Genomic DNA, 24,435 nt, shown 5'->3' with positions numbered 1-24,435 from the left:
AAAGACAAAGAAAAACAAATTTCCCTAACAAACTTACTTTAATTTCATTAGTCTAACTTCTTGAAAATTTTGTGCCACTAATTTCATGAATTATTACGCTAGAAAATAGTACTGGGTAATAGCCTAGGAGTTCGCTATTGTTAGATCACTTTAGCTCCTTGATGTGACGAACTGGCCTCTAATAGGGCAAAATTGTTTGGGAAAAAACAAACATTTTAAATGGCAGTTTTGATTGACAGTGTACATATTTAACTCACCTCACCATATGATTTATAAAGGCTTTGTTACAGTTAGTGTTGTATTTGCAAAAATTACAGTGGATATATATTGAAAAGTGGCTTGCAAAATCTTTTATTTTGGAATGACACTCAATGCACTTGTGAACTCCTCGATAACACCTTATGGAGACAGAAAAAAATGATAAAATTTATATTGTAAAACAAAAATAATACGGTAAAGCCTTATTAATTTTTTTAAACATTTTATTAATTGAAGCTAAGATATTTAAGTTAACATCTTTAAACAGAGATTATAACTTGAAAATTTTCTTTGAAATAAGCTAGAATAAGTGTAAAAAATCTAATAGCAGTTAACCTTTCCCTGGAATAAAAAAGATCATATTAACCAATTCAACTACCACAAGATATAAACACAAAGTATATGATTAGTATAAAAGATGACAATTAATAAACATAGTAATTCAAGTTCTGCCCAAGAGTTGTCAAAAGCACCCTTTTACTGCTTGGCCTTTATGCCAGATAAGCAATCATTATGTAAATGTGCAAGGGAGTTTTGTGGTATGGTAAATTATAAAATAAATTCTTTAATATTAAATTGACATTGCAAATCAGGAATAAAAGACATTACCTTAAGTTCTTCAAAGCTATGCTGATTTTGTTCTTTCTGTTGCGTTGTTTCTTTTGCTTGCAAGAGGCTTTTGCTTTGCATTTAGATGTACCTCTACCTTGCTTACTTGCATTGGCTACTTTACTTGTAGTGGATGTAGTTGAACGAGCCTTACGTATCTTAGATTTACTTGCATTTGATTTTGTGGAATTTTTAGCAGTTGTATTTTTAGACTTTGGAGGTGAGACCTGAAGAGAAGAAGTGCTTGGAGTATTACTGGAAGATGGAGTTGATGGCTTTGAATGAACAGATCCAAATGAAGCTCGAATAGTAACCTATAAATATGAAGGCAATGTATATTTTTTATAAAATTAATCATCACAATAATATTAAAAAGGTCACTGTAAGCAGTCACAGTATGGTCAATTGGTTTTTGACAAGGGTGCCAAAACAACTCACTGAGGGAAACAATAGTCTTATTAACAAATGGTGCTGGGACAAATGGATATCTACATGCAAATGAACTTGGATCCCTACTAGATATAAAAATTAACTCGAAATGTATCAAGAGACCAAATTGTAAGAGCTAATACTATAAAACTCTTAGAAGAAAACATAATAAATCTTTGTGACTTTGGGTTAGACAAGAATTTCTTAAATATGACACCAAAAGCACAAGCAACCAAAACAAAAATAGATACACTGGACTTCATAAAAATGTGAAACTTTTGTGCCTCAAAGGACACCATTAAGAAAGTGAAAAGTTAACCCACAGAATGAGAGAAAATACTTGCAAAACACATATCTAAGAAGGGGCTTATATATAGATTATATAAAGAGCTCTTACAACTCAATATAAAGACAATCTGGGGTGGTGAACCCACAATACAGTGTACAGATGGTGTGTTGTGGAATTGTGTACCTGAAACCTGTATAATTTTGTTCAGTGTCACTCCAATAAATTCAGTGAAAAGGAAAAAAAGACAAATAACCCAATTTAAAAATGGGCAACTATATTGTGATACTTAGGTATGGTGCCAGGTGGGTACTGGAAATATCAGGGGGAACATTTTGTGAAGTATATAACTGTCTAACCATTATGCTGTACACCCAAAGCTAAAATAAAATAATACTGAATGTAAACTATAATTGAAAAAAATTTAGAAAAATGGGCAAGTGATCTGAATAGGCATTTCTTCAAAGAAGATATACAAATGGCCAATAAGCACATGAAAATAGGCTCAACATCACTAGTCATCAAGAAATATAAGTCAAAACTCCAATGAGATATCACTTCAGACCAAGTAGAATTGCTATAATGAAAAAGGCAGATAACAAGTGTTGCCAAGCACATGGAGAAATTGCAACTCTCACATGTTGCTGGTGAGAATGTACAATGGTGCAGTAGCTTTGGAAAACAGTTTGGCAATTCCTCAAAATGTTAAACATAAGAGTTGTCACATAACCCAGCAGTATGACTCCTAGCAATACCATCCAAGAGAAATAAAAAACTATGTTCACATAAAAACTTGTATATTAATTTTCATAGAAGTATTATTCATATAGCCAAAACCTGGAAACAACCCAAATGCCCATCAGTTGATGAATGGATAAGTAAAATATGATATATCCCTACAATGGAATAATATTCAGCCATAAAAAAAGAATGAAGTACTAATACATAAGTACTGATACAGCCATAAGAAGGAATGAAATACAGATACAAGCTGCAATATGTATGAATCTCAGAAACATTATGCTAAATGAAATGTCAATCATAAAAATCACTTATTGTATGATTCCATTTATTGGAAATGTCCAGAATAGGAAAATCCACAGGGACAGAAAATAGATTCAAGTTTGCCTGGAGTTGGTGGAGGGGAAACAGGAAGTGACTGCCAGTGGGTATGGGGTTTCTTTTGGGAGTGATGAAAATGTTCTAAAATGGATTATAGTGATGTTTGCACAACTCTGAATGTGCTAAATAACAGATTTGTACACTTTAGATAGGCCAACAGTATGGTATATGAATTATATTTCAATAAAACTGTTTCAAAAAACACTGCAATATAAAAAGTTAAAAATCATTACTTTGAAAATGGCAAGTGTAAACTACAATCAGTTAAATCTTCCATTTATTCTAAATGGTCATACCAATTAAATGAAATTTACCCCAATATTTATTTACTGTTATAATATTACAGTTTTGTATTGATAATATTTATATGCTCACATGGATATGAATAGATAAGTGGGAGTTAGTGCTAATTATATGAATATCAAAAGAGCATATGCCATGGCTATTTTATACTCTGATATAACTAAATAGCTTTCACAAATTTAGAGGTCAAAATTTAATCTCAAAGGCCGGAAATAATAACTCTGGGAAGGCCTGCATTACTTTTTGGTAACTATAAAACAGATCTCTAGCAAATGTGACCTGCTGTCTCTGGGAGCTCACTAGGCCAAATTAATGGTTCCAAAGGTTACTGTGCAGGTTACATCAATTCATATGATATCGTGGTGTGTTTCATAACATTCAGAATTTCCTTTAAGGGACCTAAAATTTATCATTTAGTACTGAGAAAAAAAATGTTTGATTATACCTGTTGGTTAATAACGAAAAACACAGCTGCCTATTTACATTCTTTAATCATCTGACTATGCCACCCCCATGTACTTGAGGAACAGCCAATGAAGAAGTCGTATGTAATACATGAGGTTTGGTATCATACAAAAAACACTGAACTAGGAGTTGAAAGACCCAAGGTTAAATCTCAGTACTACCTCTTTCTAGCCATGTGAACTTGAGTAAGTACTTATCCTCTCTAAGCCTCCTCATTTATAATATGGGAATAACACCTGCCTTGTCCACCTCACTGAATTACTACATGGATTAAATAATAGAATGTATGAAAGAGCATGCTGAAAGCTTAATTGTAAAGTACTACAAGACATTTAGGACCAATCACTGTGATTAATATAATGATATTATAATGCAATATACTAATTATTACTATAATTAATAAGGGAAGATATGAGGGAGGACTGCACTGCTCACATCAGTATTCTGCATGTCTAGTCTCAGCATGGAATGAATAGATTGCAGTGAAGGATACTGGAAAGCTTCTCTACATCTTCAGAGCACTGCTTTACATTATTTTAGTTAATTCAAACAGCAGACATATCCACACTCAAAGGTAAGTACTTAAAGCCAAATAGAAATGTTGGGAAATTTTTTTTACTTTGGATTATGCATCCCTCCACTGGAGCATAGCCAAGAGCTGACTTTACATAAAAAAGTCAGAGAAAATGTACGTAAGGCCAACAGGGAAAAAGAAATTTGCAGTCAGATGTGTTTGTGCTCCTAAAACAGCAATGCTATTCAGAAGCAGAAGCAGAACTTGCTTTTCTGAGAATAGACTCAGTAATACCAACTTCAACAAACTATGGCACTTGAGGGACTATGACAAATGCCAGACACAAAGATAAATTAAACATAATTCCTGACCTTATAGTCTAGTGGCTGAAGCAGGCATATATGCTGTCGACTGGAGTAGCTCAGAAAGAGCTTACAGAATATTGAAACAACCCACTGATTCAAACTACAGTTAATCTACTTGCACTCAGTACAAAGGAATATACTCCAATACAGCACATATCAACGCAGAAAAGAATGAAAAAAGTTTTTCTTTTCAAATATAAGATGAAACCTAAAATTAAAATGTTAATGACAATCAGAAGTCAATTTTTATTATATTCAATAGATAAAACTTGGCAGGAGTTTATTTCTATTATCACACAAAATGTTAAAATACAATATATTTAAAACTCACTTTTGAACCAGGAGGCAAGCCTTCTAGCTCTTTGGGCTTTATAAATGTCCGATGCTGGGTCTTGTGATCCAATTTCTCCTTGCTGGTCAAAAACTGTAGCCTGCATTTTGTACAACGATGAACTCCTTTTTTCTGTTTACAAATAACATTAGAAATAATGATTTCTACTATCACAAATTCCATGAAATTGTTCTTAATTCGAACAGCTAAATAAAAAAATCAGTATTTTACAATATTCCATCATAAATAACACCAAAATATCATTTCATTTTTTAAAAGCACTTTTTGCATTACTATTTGGGTTTCAAAAGTATTTGCTACTATATAAGCAACCAACATGAAAATTACATCAATTAGGTTCCAACAGGACAAAGTTCTATACCATTTGTAAGGTGAAAGTTTTTTTAAATTTAAACTTGAAGTAGAAACTTTTCAAGCACACGATAATATGAAAATGAGCTAAACTATATTTTTATTCTTGAAAACAGCAAATTCTTTTAAAATTATTGTTATTTCCATTTGTTTCACAAGTTAGTAAAATATACTGAACTTTCTAACACTAAACAAATTTAACCAGACTCTCCACAAAAAAGTTATGTTGTTATATAAATGGTTGTATAAAGCAGTGCTGCCCAATAGGACTTTCTAGATTGATGATAATGTTCTACAGGTGCACTGTCCAATATGGTATCCACTAGCCACATCTGGTTATTGACCATTTGAAATGTGGCAAGTCCAACAGAGGAAATGATTAAACCTCTTGACTGCGTCCCTTCTCAAACCCAGTCCTATTATTATTTTACCAATGGGAAATAGGACCCAAGAGATAGGTAAGTCATTTGCTCATAGCCAGTATTCTTTCTACTATATATTATATATTATCAATAACAATCTTTATGTATATACTTTCATTAATTAAAATTATATTTTTATTTCTACGTAAATTTAAAACAACATACAGATACAAAAGAATGTTTTCTCTAAAGTTGTACTTCTTTAGGCCCACAACTACTTCCATTTAAAACACAAATAATCATTTAGGAAAACCAAATGAGGTAACATATATGAAAGTACCTAACAGTTTCTGGTGCACAACTGGCATTGATAAAAGTTCTTTACAAATTTCAAAGCAACATATAAGTATAATGTGTTTGTATTACTATTTTAGTTTCATTTTAAGACTGTTTTAGAAGTATGGTGCATTGGATCATATTATAGGTACAGGCAATGTAAACCGATTCACCTACATGTGCTCAAGAGAGGGAAAAAGGGTAAAAAAAAAAAAAATCTCAGTCAAAAAACAGATAGCAAGATATGCCCTGGCTGATGTGGCTCAGTTGGCTGAGCAATGTCCCATGCACCAAAAGGTTGCTGGTTCAATTCCTGGTGAGGGGACATGCCTGGGTTGCAGGCTGGATCCCCAGTAGGGGTTGTGCAGGAGGCAGCCGATCCATGCTTCTCTCTCACATCAATGATTCTCTCCCCCCCACAAAGTAAATAAAAACATATTGAAAAAACAGATAGCAAGATAAAAGGAAAGACAGAAAGTTTCCCAGAATATAGTTCTCAGAAATCTTTTTTCTCTATCTATATCTATGCCTATCCTCATCTGGTTTCATGATTTAAAATAGCATCCAACTGACTATTCATCATTACTTGATATCTAATAGACATTTCAAATTAACACAAACAAAACTGAACTCTAAATTTCCAATTTACCCTACAAAAAAAAATCTGTTCCTTTCCTAGTCTTTCCAATATCTCAGCATATGAGAACGCCATGCTTATAGCTGCTCGGGAACAAAGAAGCTGGTTGGTCACTCTTCTCTCCCAGAAGAAAAGCAAGTGTTCACCATAATCATATTTTTTGCACAAATGATCTAGGTAAGCTGGTACAACATGGTTCAAGGTTCCAAGCATGTAAAACACTTGTCAGTTAATAACAAAGGTTAATAAGTTTCTAGGAGTTAGCCAAGGCCAATTTTGAAAGTAGACCCTTCTGAAAATGTGCATGATTTGAGCAACTCAGACCTGCTGGGTTAACTCTTTCCTACACACATGGCAAGTTGAGAAATACAACTTAGGGTATGAAGAGTGGCCACTGATTATGTAAACCACTTAAGAGACACAGTCCTCATGGCAGGCCCAGCTTTCTCTTTCTTACCTTTCTAAGCATTTATTACTCCCTCCACATCTATATTTCACCCTGGGGCTTAGTAAAGCATGGGAAAAAGAATTATGTTAACAGCTTTCTAATGGAATAGTCAGAGCTTTGTATCTTCTACTTTCTTTCAAAATCAAAGGTCAAAAGATGAAATATAGAGCACCAAGACCAGTGGTTCCCAAATCCTGTTCCTCAAGAAATGTTAATAGGTATTGAGCAAATAAAGGGTTCAACGGTCAAATAAGTTTTGCAAACAATACATACAATATCCCTTGCTTAGAGATTTATGATGTTTTTTTAAGCATATTAAAAGCTCTGAAAGATTTTAAAAAATAAACAGAAAGCTATTAATTTAATTTTTTAAATCTACCATTCACTGAATTTCTTTTTTCTAGGAACAGTTTTAGAGCAGAACATCTATTAACATCTGTTGGAAACTTGGTGGAGAAACCTTAGAACAGAAAGATTTTGCCACAGGTTCTTAAGGGTGAGGTGGCACACCAGGAAAAAAAAAAAATAAGCATGTTGGTACCATCCCAGTCACAACCTAAGTGATCCTCAATGTATGTGGATATGCTACTTTTCTGATTTTTTTCTGATGAACTACAAGTTAATTTCACGATTATCTAATGATTGGAACTAAAAACAATGTTAGCAGTGACGCTAAATAAATTGGCCATGGCAATGCAATCAATTGTAAGAAAATATAATGAGCTGATCATGAGGAGATAAAACCTGATTACATAATCAGATTCAGGGAATTCACTGACTTCTTCTGATTTTGGCAAAGGTACCACTGCTCTTTCAAACACTCAAGAATAGGTTTACATCAAAGGGGGCCAAATATACGGTGATGGGAGATGATTTGACTGTGGGTGGTAGGCACACAATGCAATATTCAGATCATGTATCATAGAAATGTACACTTAAAACCCACATGATCTTATTAACCAATGTTAGCTCAATAAATTTAATAAAAAAAGTTTCAGCCCAAATGAAGGATGGTCAAATTGTGTCAGGAAAAAAAGAAGAAAGAATAAAATGAGGCTTCAAAGGCAAGATGAAAGCACTAATAATGGTATCTGAGAAATCACACAGCAGAGTTGGCAAGTCATCCAGGAAACAAGCTATAAACTAAATATAATTCTCTGGCATAGTTCACGTATCTAGAAATGAGTCTCATTGCTGTTTCCTCTGTCACTGACTGTTACAAAAGACTGTTCCAGGTGACTGAGGAGAACCACATGTCTTCTCATAATAAAAAATGGGTTAGAAATTGGAAATAAAGTTTGAAGAGAAAAAGTAAAAAAGATTATGAGTCCTCAATCACATCTCTCTCAGTTCATACTTACCTTTTCCCTGCTCCTGATTAACTACCTTCAAAATCATTCCCATTCTCAATACTCATAAGAGCCCCGAAATATCCAACCTAAATATTCCACTGATATTCCCTCTTCCCCTCCACTCTAGGGTTCCCACCTGTACCTATGTTTCAGAATTTTTGCTATTCATGAGCCTCATCATCACCAGGAAGCAGACAAGTAAAAGAAGTGAAAGTTTCACAATTCCACTTCAATTCCAAAGTAATTCAGCATAAATTATAAATTGTGTCATTTGGGACTTTGCTTTCCTTCTAGAACATATCTAAGTTTCATATATATACCTTATGGCTAAGACAAACAAATTAGAACTGCTAAATCTTACCTGATGTTTCATGTAATGATTCATGTAGGGGGTTGCCATTCTACTAACTTTGAGGCAAAATGGACATAGCAAGTTCTTTGTGTTTTCATGGGATGCTCTAAAATGAGTTTCTACGTCAGAAAATGTTGATGATCTAAACTGGCAAACCTATAAATATAAAGGTTTAGTTTAACTTGATTATTTATAACTGATATGCAATTACATCAAAGTAGCAATGATAAATCATTTGTTCAGAGGAACATTATGTACTACTATTTCAGCTCTGCTGCCTACACAATCAAAACCCTATTACTGCAAATAACGATAATCTTTGAAAAAGTTATCATTCAAAGTTTAAGGATATATTCCTAAACATGACTAAATTCCTTTCTTTTCAGATCTACCACCCCCCATCTTGACTTGAATTTTCAAACTCTGACACCTCTTGTCCTATAAAGTTAATTTTGCTATATAAGATGGGAATATTCTCTTCTTTGGATTTTAAATAGCATCCAGGATATGACAGCGGCAATTTATCTTTATCTTGCTATCTTATTGGGAACCAGTTCAAATTCTGGAAAAATAGTGGCCACAAAGCATTTAGTTGAGTTCCCTATAACTAACAGCATTTACAATTTCTTTGGCAAGTCTATATTCGTCCCTACTTAGTAAGAAAGTCCACATGTTTGTCTTTTTCCAGCAGGGTATTTTGTTTTTCTAGTACAGGGGTCAGCAAACTATGACCCACAGGTCAAATCCAACCCACCACCCACACATATGTGAGTTAAACCAAGGGAGTTTCCATGATTGAAGAGGGTCTTCAATTTTACTAACTTGTTTTATTTAAATGGTTAGAAACATTAAAAAAACCCACAATACTATTTTGTGACACATGATAATTAAACGAATACCTAAGTACACAATAAAACGTGTGTGTACCTGGCAAATATATGGCATTTCACCGGGTTTATGAGTGTCCTTCATATGTTGTAAAAGAATATGTTCTGTTTCAAATGATAATTCACAGATTTTACATATCGCTGAAATTGGAAAAAAACAATTACACCATTTTAAGGATGTATATAAATAAAAGGCTCATTCTGTACATCTATAACAGCAGCAACAACAATAATAGTAATAGTGATGGTGGTTTCAACAATTCTAGTTGTTAACTCTGTTAATGCTGTTCTAAGGACTTTACTTATATTAGCTTACTTAATTAATTCCCATTCCATCATTGAGAGAGGTACTGTTAGTTTTATGCACATTTTTCAGATGAGGAACCTGAAGCACAGAAAGTTGAATTAACTTGCTTGAGATCTCGCAGTTGTATTGAGGCAGAGCTAGAATTTGGATTCAAGCTGTCTAACTCCACACTCTGTGAGTTTAACTTTCATAGCAGTTACTTTTCTTATTAGAGTATAAATCAAGACCATTGATTTCATATTTGCAAACCAGGGACTCTGGTTTTCTAACTCACCCCTTATACACAATCAGGAGATAGGCCCTATTTATAAGGACTTCAACTTAATTAATTTTATTGAAAAGTTTCTACAAGTTAAAATTTATTTTTCAACTTTGCCCTCAAACTAAAAAATCTATTTCTTATTCTTATTTTTCTGTCAGGGTTCTTCAGAATTCCTCATAGTTTAGATGATCAAAATCATTGATGTTCAGGACCTCAGTGAGATTGTGACTTACTAGAAAACTCATGAGGTGTGTGTGTACTCTCAATGTGACACTGCAGCTGGAATGGTGTGGGATACTGACGGTAACAATGCTGGCAGGTGGTGTGGCTTTCCCAGCTCTCACTGTTCTGTTTCTCAAGTTCCAAATGGTGTTTCATGTGGTTCATAAACCTATAAATAATTGTCAAAAGGTGCAAATATTCAGATTTATGACCAAACCGCCCCCTCACAAATAAGTATCTGAACCTAAATGTTAAAAAGACAGTTGTATTACTCAGAATAATACCTCTAAGCCTTAAAGTCCTCTAGAAAAGTGTGCACTTCAAGTAATCACTTTCATTAAGTGGTTCAGTAAATCTATTTGTATAAAATAATCTCTTTGGTTTAAAAAAAACCCATTAATAGTTAATATAAAATACCACGTATTTGCTATAACTATTCATCATTATTTTAGATTAATTTTTTTTTTAATAAAGAAAAACAGCTGGCTTCTTTTCCATATATGAAGTACTATTTATATTTAAAATAAAATACTTAAGGAAAGGAAACCCTAATATCAAAAGCAGTTATAGAGTCATGAGAGAAATTTTACGAAGGCCTTAAAGATTTAAAATAGGCTTCAGCTGCTTAAAGGAAAAATCAGTATTTTTCTAGAGAGCAATCACCATGGAATAAAGTTTTACCATTTATCTTTTCACACTTCCAAAACACTATTCATTTTAGAGATGCTTACAGTATACTTTGAAATGTCTTTCCCCCCTCATTTTAACAGCATCTCTATTCAAATCTATTTTAAAAATCCTAGTCTTGCCTATTTACACATAAAGGTCATGAGCCAATAAACTTTCAGTTCTTTTTTTAGTTCGTAACGTTAAGATAAAATCTATTTGTATAAAATAATATCTTAATCAACTAGCTATCTTTCAATTATTATACTGCCCCCATCAGCAGCTCACACTACTCAAGCCCCTAAGACGGCTATTCTCATAATAAAATAGCCCCACGCTGGTTATACTCAATGTAGAACAAAAATCCAACAATACGTTGATAGGGCAGAGAATAGAAATCTATTAGCTTCTACCATTCTCTAAAACTAACAATTTGCCATCCTAGATTTTACTATTAAGGTAAAATGTTATTTAACACATATGACAGTATTTACTGTTCAGGTTTCATTTACTCACTAATATGTAAAAAATGCTACAAAACTCCTAGATATTATAAAATATGGTTAGCTTAAAATTTCTAGATGGTCTTTTGCTAAAAATAAAAGAACTTGTAATGTCATATGCATAACATTTAAGTATAATAAGGAATTTAATCAGTGAGGCACTTCCTATGAATTTTACCAAAATTTCTAATATTTTCTGATGTATTTTACGTAAAAATGGTAAAAAAAAAATGAAAGGAGGTCACAGTGTTTCAGTGTTACATTTCAAAGTATAATTTTTCTTCTGTTAAGCTACTGAGACCATTAGCAATTGATGGCTGTTAGGACTTGATAAAGAGGAGGAACAGAAGTGTGAAAACTCATATGAAAAATATTTGAAAGATCTTTGAAAATCATAACGCACTATCCTAAATGGAGTATTCATAATTTAGTTTATGCTTATATTATAGTGTATTTCAGTATTTTCCTATGTACTTCTTTCTAACCTCAAAATTTGCCATAAAATAAAATAAATTCTGGGCTTAGAAATGACCTATAGGATGCTAAGATTGTTAGTTACAAATGATGGTTATCAAGGGTAAATATTTTTAAAAGTTTACATATATATGTGTGTCACAATACAGGTATATGTACACATACACATATATGTATCTCATATAAGGGAAATGCACTGATGTCTGCAATTTACTCTGAAAAGTATAAAAAAATCAGATGGGTCTATGAATGAAAGCATAAATATGTAGCAATACAAGTGTAGTAACATGTTAATGGTAGAAATGAGGTGGGCAAATATATATAGATGTTCTCTCTAAAAATTTTCAACTTTGCTGAATATTTAAAATTTTTTGTAATAAAATATTGAAAAAACAATGTCATGCTATATGGTATAAACAATGAAAACTACCAATGTCTTATTACTGTCTCACTTAGGATGATAGATATGTGATATACCATATAACTCAAAGACTGCAAAGTACAAGTTCCTAACATTTAAATCATATATGTATAAACCCTCAAAATTCCACTGAGAATTAAATCTCTGCTTTTAAAATGTGCTAAACTATAAAGTCAAAACAGACATGTTTCAAAGAACTGGTACTCCTCTAAAGATCACCAAAAAAAGGATCACTTTCTCTGCAAGGCAAGTGTGCTAGAAGTTACAAATATGAATTGAAAACCTAGAGCATTAAATAAGACTAGCATGAAGGAGGTCAAACTGGATAAAGTGGCTCTTCCTGCGATAGGAAAAGTGAGATTCAAAAGCAGCTAAAAAATAATAATGTCCCATGAAAACTCCTAGTTCAATGATAAATATAAAAAAGAAGCAATTTTTCCCTAGGTTAAAATAAATTCTGTCCTTAAGTTCTCTGAAAGAAATACAACTAAGTGGACCCAAGTGTCAAACTCCTAAAATAAGAAAGGACAAAAGCTTTTCGACATGATAATCTGTCTTTGCTCTTGGTGGTAAGAGAAAATTGCTTACCTAAGATGGCACAGAAAAATAAAGATACAATAGTTACATCTGTAGCATCCCAATTTTCAAACAGAAACAGAGATATTTACATACCTAATATTATTTTTAAGAACTTTTGAGCAACTGAAGCATTTAAAAGTTGTGTAAGTCTTCTGTTCATTGTCAACATCTCCTTCATGTTTTCCGTAGTAAAAGTCACTAACTAACATGATCATTTTTTCTTTCTCTGCACCAGTCTTATTTTTATTTTCAGTACTTGAAATTTCTACTTTAATCATTTCCAAAAATTTATTTACCATATCTGGACAACAACGCTGAAAGAGAAAAAATATATATAAGCCTTACTATATCTCTTTAAATAATTAGGTAACAAAAAAATGATTCTGTTTATATTAACTAGGGCCAGCTCATGTAAAACTGTGATTGGCTCTATACCTGGAAAGATATTCACCAAAATGTTGGCTTCTTTCTTCACTTTTAAAATTCTGGTTAATTCTTACCTGAGGATATTTTTCCCTTTGAATTTTAGATAGAGTGGCAAGGAGGGAGGGAGAGTGGGGGGGAGGGGGGAGGGAGGGAGAGAGAGGGAGAGGGGGAGAGAGAGAGAGAGAGAGAGAGAGAGAGAGAGAGAGAGAGGGAGGGAGGGAGGGAGGGAGAGAGAAAGAGAGATCGATGAGAGAGAAACACATGGATTGATTGCCTCCCGCACACTACCCCGATTGGGACCGGGGATGGAACCTGCAACCCAGGTATGTGCCCTTGACTGGCGAATTGAACCTGTGACCCTTTGGTGCACGGGTCGACGCTCTAAGGCTTCTTTATATAGTCTAAAAATTCAAACAACAGCCTGGCCAGGCATGGCTCAGTGGTTGAGCATTGACCTAGGATCCAGAAGATTGAGGTTCAATTCCCAGTTAGGGCACATGCCTGGGTTGCGGGCTCGATCCCCAGTTCGGGGTGTGCAGGAGGCAGCCGATCAATGAGAAGACAACTCTCATTGTTGATGTTTCTACCTCTCTCTCTCTCCCTTCCTCTCTCTGAAATCAATAGATATATTAAAAAAAAATTCAAACAATAAACACATTTTATCTTAATAAAGAAATAACTTAAAAACAAATTGAGACTCTTAAGATTAGGGATGGCTATATATCAACCTTTTTCCTTGCAATTAAACTTTTTTGATGTAAATATCTAATAATAATTTGCTACTTGGCCAAAAATCAGACATTTCATATCTGTGTCAAAATATAGTTTAACAAAGTAGTATTTCAGTAAAGCCTGGTTGGAACTGGACTTTGAGCATACATAAAATGCCATTCCCTAGACTCAAGGTGCCTAGAAAATGTGTGGGATGCAAAGAAAGAAGCATCAGTTACATCTTGAAAACCTCAACACATTCTATCTAGAATGCTGAAATATCTTGGAAATCTACCTCACGAATAACATTGAGACTGCATGGTCTGGCTGGGGTGGCTCAGTGGTTGAGTGTAGACCTATGAACCAGGAGATCACCAGGTTGGATTCCAGGTCAAGGCACATGCCGGGTTGTGGGCTCGATCCCCAGCAGGGGGCGTGCAGGAGGCAGCCGATCAATGACTCTCTCTCATCACTGATGTTTCTCTCTCTTTCTCCCTCTCCCTTCCTCTCTCTGAAATCAATAAAAACATATTTAAAAAAAAATCAAAACTGCATATAAACTGACCCTAATGGGTAATACTTTCATACAGGAGCTTTTTATTTCCAATGAGATAAAACTAATTCATTTATTAAATATATTTTTATTGCTTTTTAGAGAGAGGGAGAGGGAAGAGAGAGAGAAAAATCTACGTGCAAGAGAAACATTGATCAGCTGCCTCACATACACCCTCTGACTAGGAATCAAACTGGCAAGCTTTCTGTGCATGGGACGATGCTCAACCAACTGAGCCACACCGGCCAGGGCTAATTCAATTATTCTACACAATTTTCAGTTGTAGAATTTCTGTAGGGAGAATTCTTTAAGGGTAACTGGAGAGCAAAAGTATAAACTTTTCTAAAAAGACAAACTACATACACACAATGCAATTGAGAAGTGAAAGTCTTTAAAAAATAAAGCAAGCACAAGAAAAATTGTGACAGAATCATGAACAATTAAACCTGTCAGACCAATGAAATCTATCCTATCAATGAATACAAATGTTTAACTCAACTATTACAGAAAAAGAAATTTCATGTAGGATCACAAAAGAAAAAACAACTCTGGTGAAAGCAAGAAACATAACAAAAAACAACTGATTTTGAAGGGTTGAAAATAAAAAGAAAGAATATAACAGGCAAATGAACATAATAAGAAAGCAAAAGTTGTGAGCCTGATATCAAACAAAACAGAATCGAGGCCAAAAAAGGGACAGTTTATAGAAACGCTAAAGAGTACATTCATAATGAAGTTAAAAGAGAGAGATTCTCCTATATCCTAAATGGCAACAACTATAAAACAGAATTGGAAGATACCAAAGAAAATAGTGGCAATAATGTGAGACTTTGAGATCCTCAAAGGATGACAGAACAAGTAGACGAATATAAGTGAAGATACAGAAACCTAAATAACATACCAGTACATTAGATCTGATTGATAACTATCAAATTCCATACCCTAAAAACAAATACTACCCCTTATTTCAAGTTTCCAAATAACACTCAAGAAAATACCCCATACAATTTTCAAAATGAGGAGAAAAGTGTTTGTGAGAACCTGGGCTTTGCTATTAAAGAGACTTAAGTTTGATGTAGTCCCATTTGTTTATTTTTTCCTTTGTTTCTCTTGCCCTAGGTTAGGGTTAGGGTTATCCCTTCTCTCCTGCACATAATCTACGTTGTCTTTTTTCTTGCCTCCTTTCCCCCTTCCTGCCATTTACATTGGGAATGCAAGAAGAATACAGACTTTCTACAGACACACAGAACACTGTAATATCCACTAAAATCTTTTAAGAGAAGTTATACCTAAACTTCATACTTCATCAGTACTTTGAAAATTACTAAAACTTAACTTCGAGAGCTTTCTACACCAATATAAAGCTAGAATTAATTTATAACTACACAAACTACATTCTAGATTGAGTTAAAATTATCATTTAATATGAAATTATCTACCATTAGGAGGTTATGTCTGAATGTTGAAAATTAAAATGCAAGAGTAAGATTTTTCATTGAGTAATGTGACAAACATATGTCACTATGGATAAAAAATAAGGTAAAAGGGGAATTTTAAAATTACATGTAAGATTAAGCACCTAATAAAATGTTCTGATTAATACATTATTTTCATTAAAAGTTAAAATATAATATGCATATACTGTAGTGTATTTAAACTTAATTTTTAAAATCTGATGCTTGAGAAGGATTTTAAAATCTTGTATAATCATTATGAATATCAATTTTTACTAAAGTTACATGAAAATACCAATGAGGAGATTTCTTATCTAAGTGTCTGGAGAAACTAGCATTTACTATATAACAATATTTAAAATTTTCAGAGATTTGTGAATATTTCTAAAAATAAAATTTTAAAAAAGTTTTTACCTTCATGTGATATTTCAAAGCATCCAAAACATTGAACTGAACATTGCACTTTGGACAAGATCTTTGAAAAGGCCTTCCAGTTTTATGTTCAGTTGATGAGGTATCTAAAATAAATTAAGGATTTTTGTGACTCAAATTTTTCTTTTTTTAAACCTTAACCAAACAGTAATAATAGTTCTAAAATTTATCACAATTTCTAAAATTTACATATAAGTATAATTTCTTTTTTATATGCCATATTCATATTTACCTTTTGATGTCATAACTGAGGAGGATGTCACTGAAGGAGAGCTGTCTAAAGATAACGAAGTACAAGAATCTATTTCAGAAACATCTTCACTGGTCTTTGGCTTTTTTGGATTAACTCTGTTTGTTATAATAGCAGAACGTTTCATTATAGGCAGAGTTTCATCCAGAGCTACAATTTAAATAGTGGAAAAAAAATTGTAAATGCTTTAGTATAGAACATTGCTCACAAATGCTATTAAAATGGTCTTACCTTTAAAACTAAGTAAAAATACTTCAGAGCTAAACTGAAGGTAATACAACTGAATCACCATATCATACAAATGACAATAAAGAATGATCAAAATTTATATAATAGGTAGAAGAAATTGCACAAACAGCTACTATGGAGTACACATATTTAAACTCATGAAATAAACTTTAATGTAAAAAATGCTAAAGATGCTACTTATAAAGAAATATATAAGTAAGTAGCATGAAAAAAGTCAGACCAATACAACTCCCAGAAAAAAAATTAAACCTCAGAGAATACTCTAAGCTTAGTTCCAAACATGAATTTATTTTTAGATGCGTCAATACATTCGAGCTTGTAAACAAAGACAATTTCTATTTTAAAAATTAGAGAAACCCTTTAAGATACTTAAAAAAGTTAAGATGTCTAATGGAAAACTCAAGTTGGTTCTTTTTCCATTTAACAACCTGATATGTAGTTTAAATCTGTTTACTCTCCTGAGTCTAATGGTTCTGTCTTAGGGAATACACTGGGCATGTTAGATAAAGAAGCTCCCCTTTTACCTTTTTAAAAAAAATTAGACCTTTAAATAAAATTTTGTTTAAATAGAGGTTTCATTGCTAAAAAGTTTTGGGTTTGAAAACCATCACCATACAGGCTGAAGGATTATGTACTTCACAGCATCTGCAAGAGAGGTGGGTTATTTAGGCTATAACCAGATCCAGTAAAAGTCCTTTTGAAAATAACACACAATTGTACTTTGTAATAAAAATTCTAAAACTTTTCATATTTTAATGTTCCCAATTGTACACTAATAGGAGAAGCAGTAGGATAGACATAGGCCAGAAAAATAACAGTATTACATTAGTGGGCTCCTCTGTCAAATCTGTTTCATTCTTTGAGATAACATAGAAATGATTTTTTCCATCTTCAAGCACATGACTACTGACAGGTATACTGCAGGCACTTGGGACTAATTTTTGTGTAAGCACGCTAACATTCTTCTCAGATGCTTAGGTTACTTGAACCACCAATGAGTGCTGGTATTTTGGACTAGGTAACTAGCAGGCTGTATAGTAAAAATAGACTTTTATATATAATTTTTTAAAGTATGAGTAAATCAAGTTAAATAAAAATCACTCTGAGCACCATAGTTTTAAATTCTGACTCTGACTTATTTATATCTGTTGCCTCACTACCCTCATTCTGCAAAATCAAGTTCAAATCCAACCTTCTCCAAGAACCTTCCATAATCATTCTAGACAGAAGTCCATTAATCATTCTTCTGAACACATAGCACATATAAGCATTCATAATTATCATGTTAACAACTGTTTATTGTCAAGTCCTTTGAGACTTTAATGTATTTCTTGATTCTCACTTATCTCACTTGAGCCTCAAAAAAGCTTTGAGATAAGTAGAGCAAGAATTAAAATTGTATCTACAAATGACTGATTTCAGGTCTGAAGAATGAATGCATTATGTACAAAAAATAAAAGCATATTTATTTTTAAATATTTAATATTTTTAATATTTAATATTTTAAACGTTTTTATTGATTTCATATAGAGGAAAGGAGAGGGAGAGAGAAACATCAATGATGAGAGAGTCATTGATCGGCTGCCTCCTGCACACCCCTGACTGGGGATTGAGCTTGCAACCTGGGCATGTGCCCTGACTGGGAATCGAACCGTAACCTCCTGGTTCATAAGTCAACGCTCAACCACTGAGCCAGGCTGGCTGGGCAGCATCTATTTTTATAGTATGAGAAAAATAGTTGGAAAGAGGTTAGTTATAAAGGCCACAAAAATCTTTAGGATAGAGGCTGAAACCTACATCTTCCTAGTCAACTATAACCCTATTTACCATTAGGGCAATGTTCCAATCCTCATAGTACAACTTACATAGAAAGAGTAACTTATAGAGAGAGAGGAGTCACTGTCTTTACTCCCTAGAAGCTCAAGAATTCAAGCTTTTTCTATGAATAAAAGACTATGTACTTTATAAAGTCAGATTTCAGACAAGTACTTTTTCTCCTTATTTACTTTGGATCTTGCCTATTCTAACTATATAAGTGACACCTAGATAGGTGACTATCAAGGCAAGTATTTTCAGAATGGGAAAATATTTTTTTGTATGCATAGTACTATAAATTTCCTACTATCTTGGTTTGGTAAATGCATACTAATTTATTAAGTAAACAATTTAAACATGCAAAAAAATTCCTGTGTACCTCTTTCCATTTAGTGAAACATATCAAATTTGCTAATATAGAAATAGTAATTGCTTTGATTATAAGGAATTTTCAACTCAACAAAATCCCTTCAAGGCATACTATTTAACAGTAATGAAGAACTTTGTTATGGTATACAATCAAAGAATGGTAATTCTTCTTCAATGGGAAGTTTTCATTATTCCTTCAATGGATATTTACTGAGTACTTACTATGTGCAAATCAATGTTCCTTTAGTACTGTCATTTTATAATACTACTCTATAATAATACTTAACTATCACATCCACATCATTTATTTGGATAGAAAGGCACTAACTAGTCTATGAAGAAATCAACTACAAACATGGAATTTTTCTCATATTAATGACCTACCAAATAATACTTAAAAAAACCCAACCACCATAGTAATTAGGGCACCAAGGGACTTCCCTGACTCACATGAATTAAGATTTTTTCAGCTTATGACTGGTTCCAAGTGAGAATGAGCTGAAAGAATGCATGTTAGTCAACTTAATAGAAATAAAATATTCTATTATTAAATAGAATTTTACATAAAATCACCCAAGAAAAGCAATCAGAAACTACTAGCTTCCATCTTACAATACATGAAAAACTTAATATGAAGGCATGGCTTCAAAATAGAAATTCATTCCATATGTACATTCATCAGTTCTCTTTTTATTGTATTTATAAAAAGTGCTAAACCAAACCTTCTATACAAACTGTTGATTCATCTTGGGATGGTGGTATTGTGTCTTGGGTCAGGTCAAAGAGTAAATCTGAAGAATCATCCGATTCAACTTGTGATGAATTCCTCGTAAATGCCTGTAAAAAGTTGTAATTATTTTGTTTCATAAACTTGTATAAAGGTAATTTTAACTGTATGTCACTACTATAAAGATAATCTTAATGATTCAATTACTAATAAGTTATAAAACACAAAGGTAATTATTACTGTCTGCCAAATTAGCATCTACTGGGTAAGGAGTATATGGTAACTCTGGATTATTATAATTTTTCTGGAAATCTAAAGTTAGTTTGAAATAAAAAGTTGAAATTAAAGCAATCATATTATTGGCAAAGTAAAGGTTATGTTTTGGTAAACTTTTCTGCAAGGGCTTTAAAAAGTTCATATCCTTGATCCAATTATTTGAAATATTCTGCTTCCAACAATATATAAGGAAATGAAAATATTTAATGGAAAATTATTTCTTATAGCAAAAAATGAAAACCTGTATGTCCAAAAATGAAGGAATGGTTAAACAAATTAAATGACAGAATATCATGCAACATCATGTTTTTGAGAAATAGTTAATGACAAAGAAAAATGTTTCCAATATAAATTTCGGTGATAAAAGAACAGATATCTATGTATAAAATATAATCCTGATTGATAATATATTCTATATACCACAATAACCATTTGCAGAAACAACAGCAAAATACAGTTTGCATTTTCTTCTGTTTCTTTTTTACCTCCCATATATATTACCTTTAAAATGGATTTCTTAAGAAGTTATGGAGACAGATATTGAAGTGACCCATTACATTCCTAGAATTTGAGGCATAGCAGGCAGATTTCTGTATTTGAGCCTTAATGTATATTATATAAAATCAATAATGGCTTTATGACTTACATGTAACCAAGCACAATCTTACTGCAAGGTAGATATTTTCCCCCAATATTTGCCCTTAAAAAATGGAACATATTCACTAGTGATGTCCAAAATAGTTCAACAGAAGTTCCTCCAAATAAAGCTAATACTTTAAACCCTTTGCTAGGTCATAACTCTGGCCAAATAAGTACCACCATTTCAGAGAGCAGACACATTATTCAACAAATAACATGTTAAAATAATTCTCCAAGTGGGAATTACTGGGATTTAGAAGACCTTTCCATTTATTTAACTATGAAACCTTGGGCAAGTCACTTCTAAGGTTCAAGTTATTCAACTTTCCAACTGAAATAAGAGCCACTAATTATTGTCTATTTACTTATTTTTTTAATCCTACCTGAGGATATTTTTTTTTCCATTGCTTTTCAGAGAGAGTAGAGGAGGGAGAGAGAGAGAGAATGAGAAAAACATTGATGTGAGAGAGACACATCGACTGGTTGCCTCCTGCAAGCATCCCAACCAGAGCTGGGGGTCGAACCTGCAACTGAGGTATGTGCCCTTAGCCAGAATCAAACCTGGGACCCTTCAGTCCATGGGCAGCCTCTCTAAACACTGAGCAAACCGGCTAGGGCAACTGTCTATTTAAAATGTACTTGCCTCTTTCACAGTACATGTATTCTATCAAGTAGTTGTCATAACAGTACTAATAAAGACCTAATATTATAAATTTTATAAATAGGTAAACTTAAGTATGGTTAAGTAAAATTCCCAGTACAGCTCAGCTTTTTCTTGATGATAAACCTGGAAATAGAACCTAGGTTGTCCTGATCACAAAGCCTGTGCCCTTATAGCTCTATCACACTGACTTTAAAAAGGATAAGAAGGCCCAGCAGGGCGTGGCTCAGTGGTTAAGCGTCGACCTAGGATCCAGGCGATCAGGGTTCGATTCCCGGTCAGGGCACAGGCCCGGGTTGTGGGCTGCAGCCAGTCAATGACTCTCTCATCATTGATGTTTCTGTCTCTCTTTCTCCCTCTCCTTTCCTCTCTCTGAAATCAATAAAGATATATTTAAAAAAAAAAAAAAAGGATAAGAAGTATCTCCCTGCTTGCTCAAAAGGTGTTGGGCTAAAGCAAATGAAAAAGTTTTAAAATTTCAGAGAAAATACCCTTACATAAGATTCTCAATTCATTCAAGAATATATATGAGTCCTCAACCCTGGCTGCAGATTAGAGTCACCTAGAGGTTTTTTTTAAAAAAGTATCATACCCAGGCCTCACCTCACCTCACACCAACTGATGAAAATCTGTTTTTTAAAAAGCTCTATTTTGTTTTTAAAAAAAAATCTTCATTGATTTCAGAGAGAGGAAGAGAGAGAAACATCAATGATGAGTCACTGATCGGCTGCCTCCTGCACGGCCTCCACAGGATGCAGCCCACAACCCCGGCAAGTGCCCTGACCAGGAATTGAACTGTGATCTCCTGGATCATAGGTTGATGCTCAACTGCTGAGCCACACCAGCCTAGCAAAAGCTCTATTTTCTAAAAGCAGGACTGGGGACCTGACTGAGGAGCTTTGATTAAACAACCATGCCCACAGAAACAAAAATTCTGAGTCTGAATGAGCTCTAGTTTCTAACTTTTCTAACATGAAAGATACCATCCCCCTACCCTTTGTTATTTTTTTCTTTCTGGGTCCAATGTAGGAATAATTTTCAATTATCTGCATTTAAATAATGATGCATCCTCTCCCCCCACCCCAAGTGCGAAACAACTTAGGATAGTATGAGAAAACCACTAAGCTAATAAGATTCCAGCTAAAATAAAATTATTTTTTGCATTTCTAGTAGCCTGCCATCTTCAGGTAACAACTATTAAGTATTTTTTTAAAAAACAGCCCATGGATGCTTAGAGGATCCAAGTTTGAGAGTCGGTAGTCTGGGTAAAGATTCTGATTTTAGAAAGTGAGGCCAAGAGGGGTTGTGACAATGGTCTAGTTAGGATCAAAGACTAAACCGGCACTCAAGCCTCTCATTTTCAATTCAGGTTTCTTTAACTACTGGCCCACGGTGTGTATTATTACTGGTTAAGTGTTACAGAATGCAGATGCAAGTTATCCAAAATTCTAATTTTTGCTTCAATGTTCAGAATTTATAATTGGCAAGAATACTATCAGTGTTTTTCTGTGAAAGGCACACTTGGTACATTGTTGAGGACCGAAAACCTGTGTTGGCAGACAGTCCCTGAAAGTGGCCCCCATGACTCCCTACTGATATTTACACCCTGTGCAATCTCCACTTGAGTATGTGTAGGACCCGTGATTGCATCTAACCAATAGACTATGGCAAAAGTGACGAGATGTACATGACTGTTACAAAGTCCATCTTGCCGAGGACTCTCTTTTCCTTGCTGGTTTTGAGGAAGAAACTAGTCATGATAGGAAAGCCTATATAGCAAGGAACTGAGGGCAGTTTCTGGCTGACAAGAAGCAAGAAACTGACGCTCTCAGTCTGACAACCCACAAAGAATTGGATACAGCCAACAAGCAAGTGAGCTTGGAAGCAGTCTTAAATGATACTGCAGCTCTGGCAAACACCATGATTGCAGCCTCATGAGATGGTGAAGCAGAGGACCCAGTTAAGCCATGCTCAGACTCCTGACTCACATAAACCATGAGATAAGTGTATATTGCTTTAAGCTTCTAAGTTTGTGGTACTATTATTATACAGCAATAAATAATTCATACATGGTGCTTTATAAGTCATTCCTTCAAGTAAAAATAGCTAGCACTCCATTAAAAAAAAAAAAAAAGACGGCCAGTTCAGCTTGCAGTTAAATCACACAAGTGCTTTTTCTCAAGAAAACCTTATACTGCAGATACAGAAATGCTTTTTGCACCCCACCCATTTCATCACACAGAATATTTAAAAAGAAAAAAAGAAGTGTATTCAAAGGTTGAGAGATAATAAAATTAGTAAAAATTTATTGCTTCTTCAAGGATATTCTTAAATGAAACATATTCTTAAAAGAAAATTTTCTACTGTGGGTGCATGTCAGTCACCAAATACAAAAACTATTAGTATAGTTTGGTTCCATGGCCTTGATTCATATTAAGGTAGCAGCAGTTTTACCCTCCACTGCTTTTGCATCACCAGTGCAAATGTTGACAAGTGAAAAGAACAAATACTATGACAACAGTTTTAACCTCACAGAACCCTGAAAGAGTCTCAGGGAATCTCAATAGTTTGTGGTTTATACTGTTGCCCTAAGGCAATGCTTCTATTTTTAAAAGTATATACCTAAATGTATGGATAGATGTGTATGTGCATAGTTTAAAAACTCTGGGTCAACCTGGATTGAAATCTCAGCCCATCATTTACCAGCTGTGTGGCCTTGAGTGAATTATCTAGTGTTTCTGATCCTCAGTTTCCTCAACTATAAAATGGGGATAACTACTGTGCCTACTTCATAGAGAAGTCATAAGATGATTTCACTCACATGTGGGATATAAAACCAAAACTCGTGGACACAAACAGCAGTGTGGTGGTTGCCAGAGGGAAGGGGGTGGGGGGTAAAGGGGTCTTTATATATAGTGACAGAAGAAGATATGACTTTGGGTGGTGGGCACACAGAGCAACATACAGATTTTGTAACATAGAAACCCACACCTGAAACCTGTACGTTCATA

At 33.8% G+C, this 24,435-nt stretch overlaps 1 protein-coding gene across 4 annotated transcripts in view; it reads right to left on the bottom strand.

Annotated features, from left to right (window-relative positions):
• The window catches only part of ZNF280C (zinc finger protein 280C), a 49,485-nt gene that overhangs the window by 8,316 nt on the left and 16,734 nt on the right, over positions 1-24,435 (bottom strand). For 3 of the 4 annotated variants that reach the window (XM_081126158.1, XM_081126157.1, XM_081126159.1), the window contains 10 exons: positions 19,844-19,958; positions 16,671-16,838; positions 16,421-16,524; positions 12,956-13,176; positions 10,231-10,388; positions 9,469-9,569; positions 8,551-8,697; positions 4,683-4,814; positions 868-1,181; positions 258-398 (listed from right to left, as the gene is read on the bottom strand). In XM_081126158.1, the coding sequence (XP_080982284.1) occupies positions 258-398; positions 868-1,181; positions 4,683-4,814; positions 8,551-8,697; positions 9,469-9,569; positions 10,231-10,388; positions 12,956-13,176; positions 16,421-16,524; positions 16,671-16,838; positions 19,844-19,958 (1,601 nt within the window). The remainder of the gene's footprint in view (positions 1-257; positions 399-867; positions 1,182-4,682; positions 4,815-8,550; positions 8,698-9,468; positions 9,570-10,230; positions 10,389-12,955; positions 13,177-16,420; positions 16,525-16,670; positions 16,839-19,843; positions 19,959-24,435) is intronic. The other variant, XM_081126160.1, reaches the window with a different exon arrangement.

Source organism: Miniopterus schreibersii, assembly GCF_964146895.1.
Source record: "Miniopterus schreibersii genome assembly, chromosome: X".
NCBI lineage: Eukaryota > Metazoa > Chordata > Mammalia > Chiroptera > Miniopteridae > Miniopterus > Miniopterus schreibersii.
This window is presented reverse-complemented; position numbering and strand designations above follow the sequence as displayed.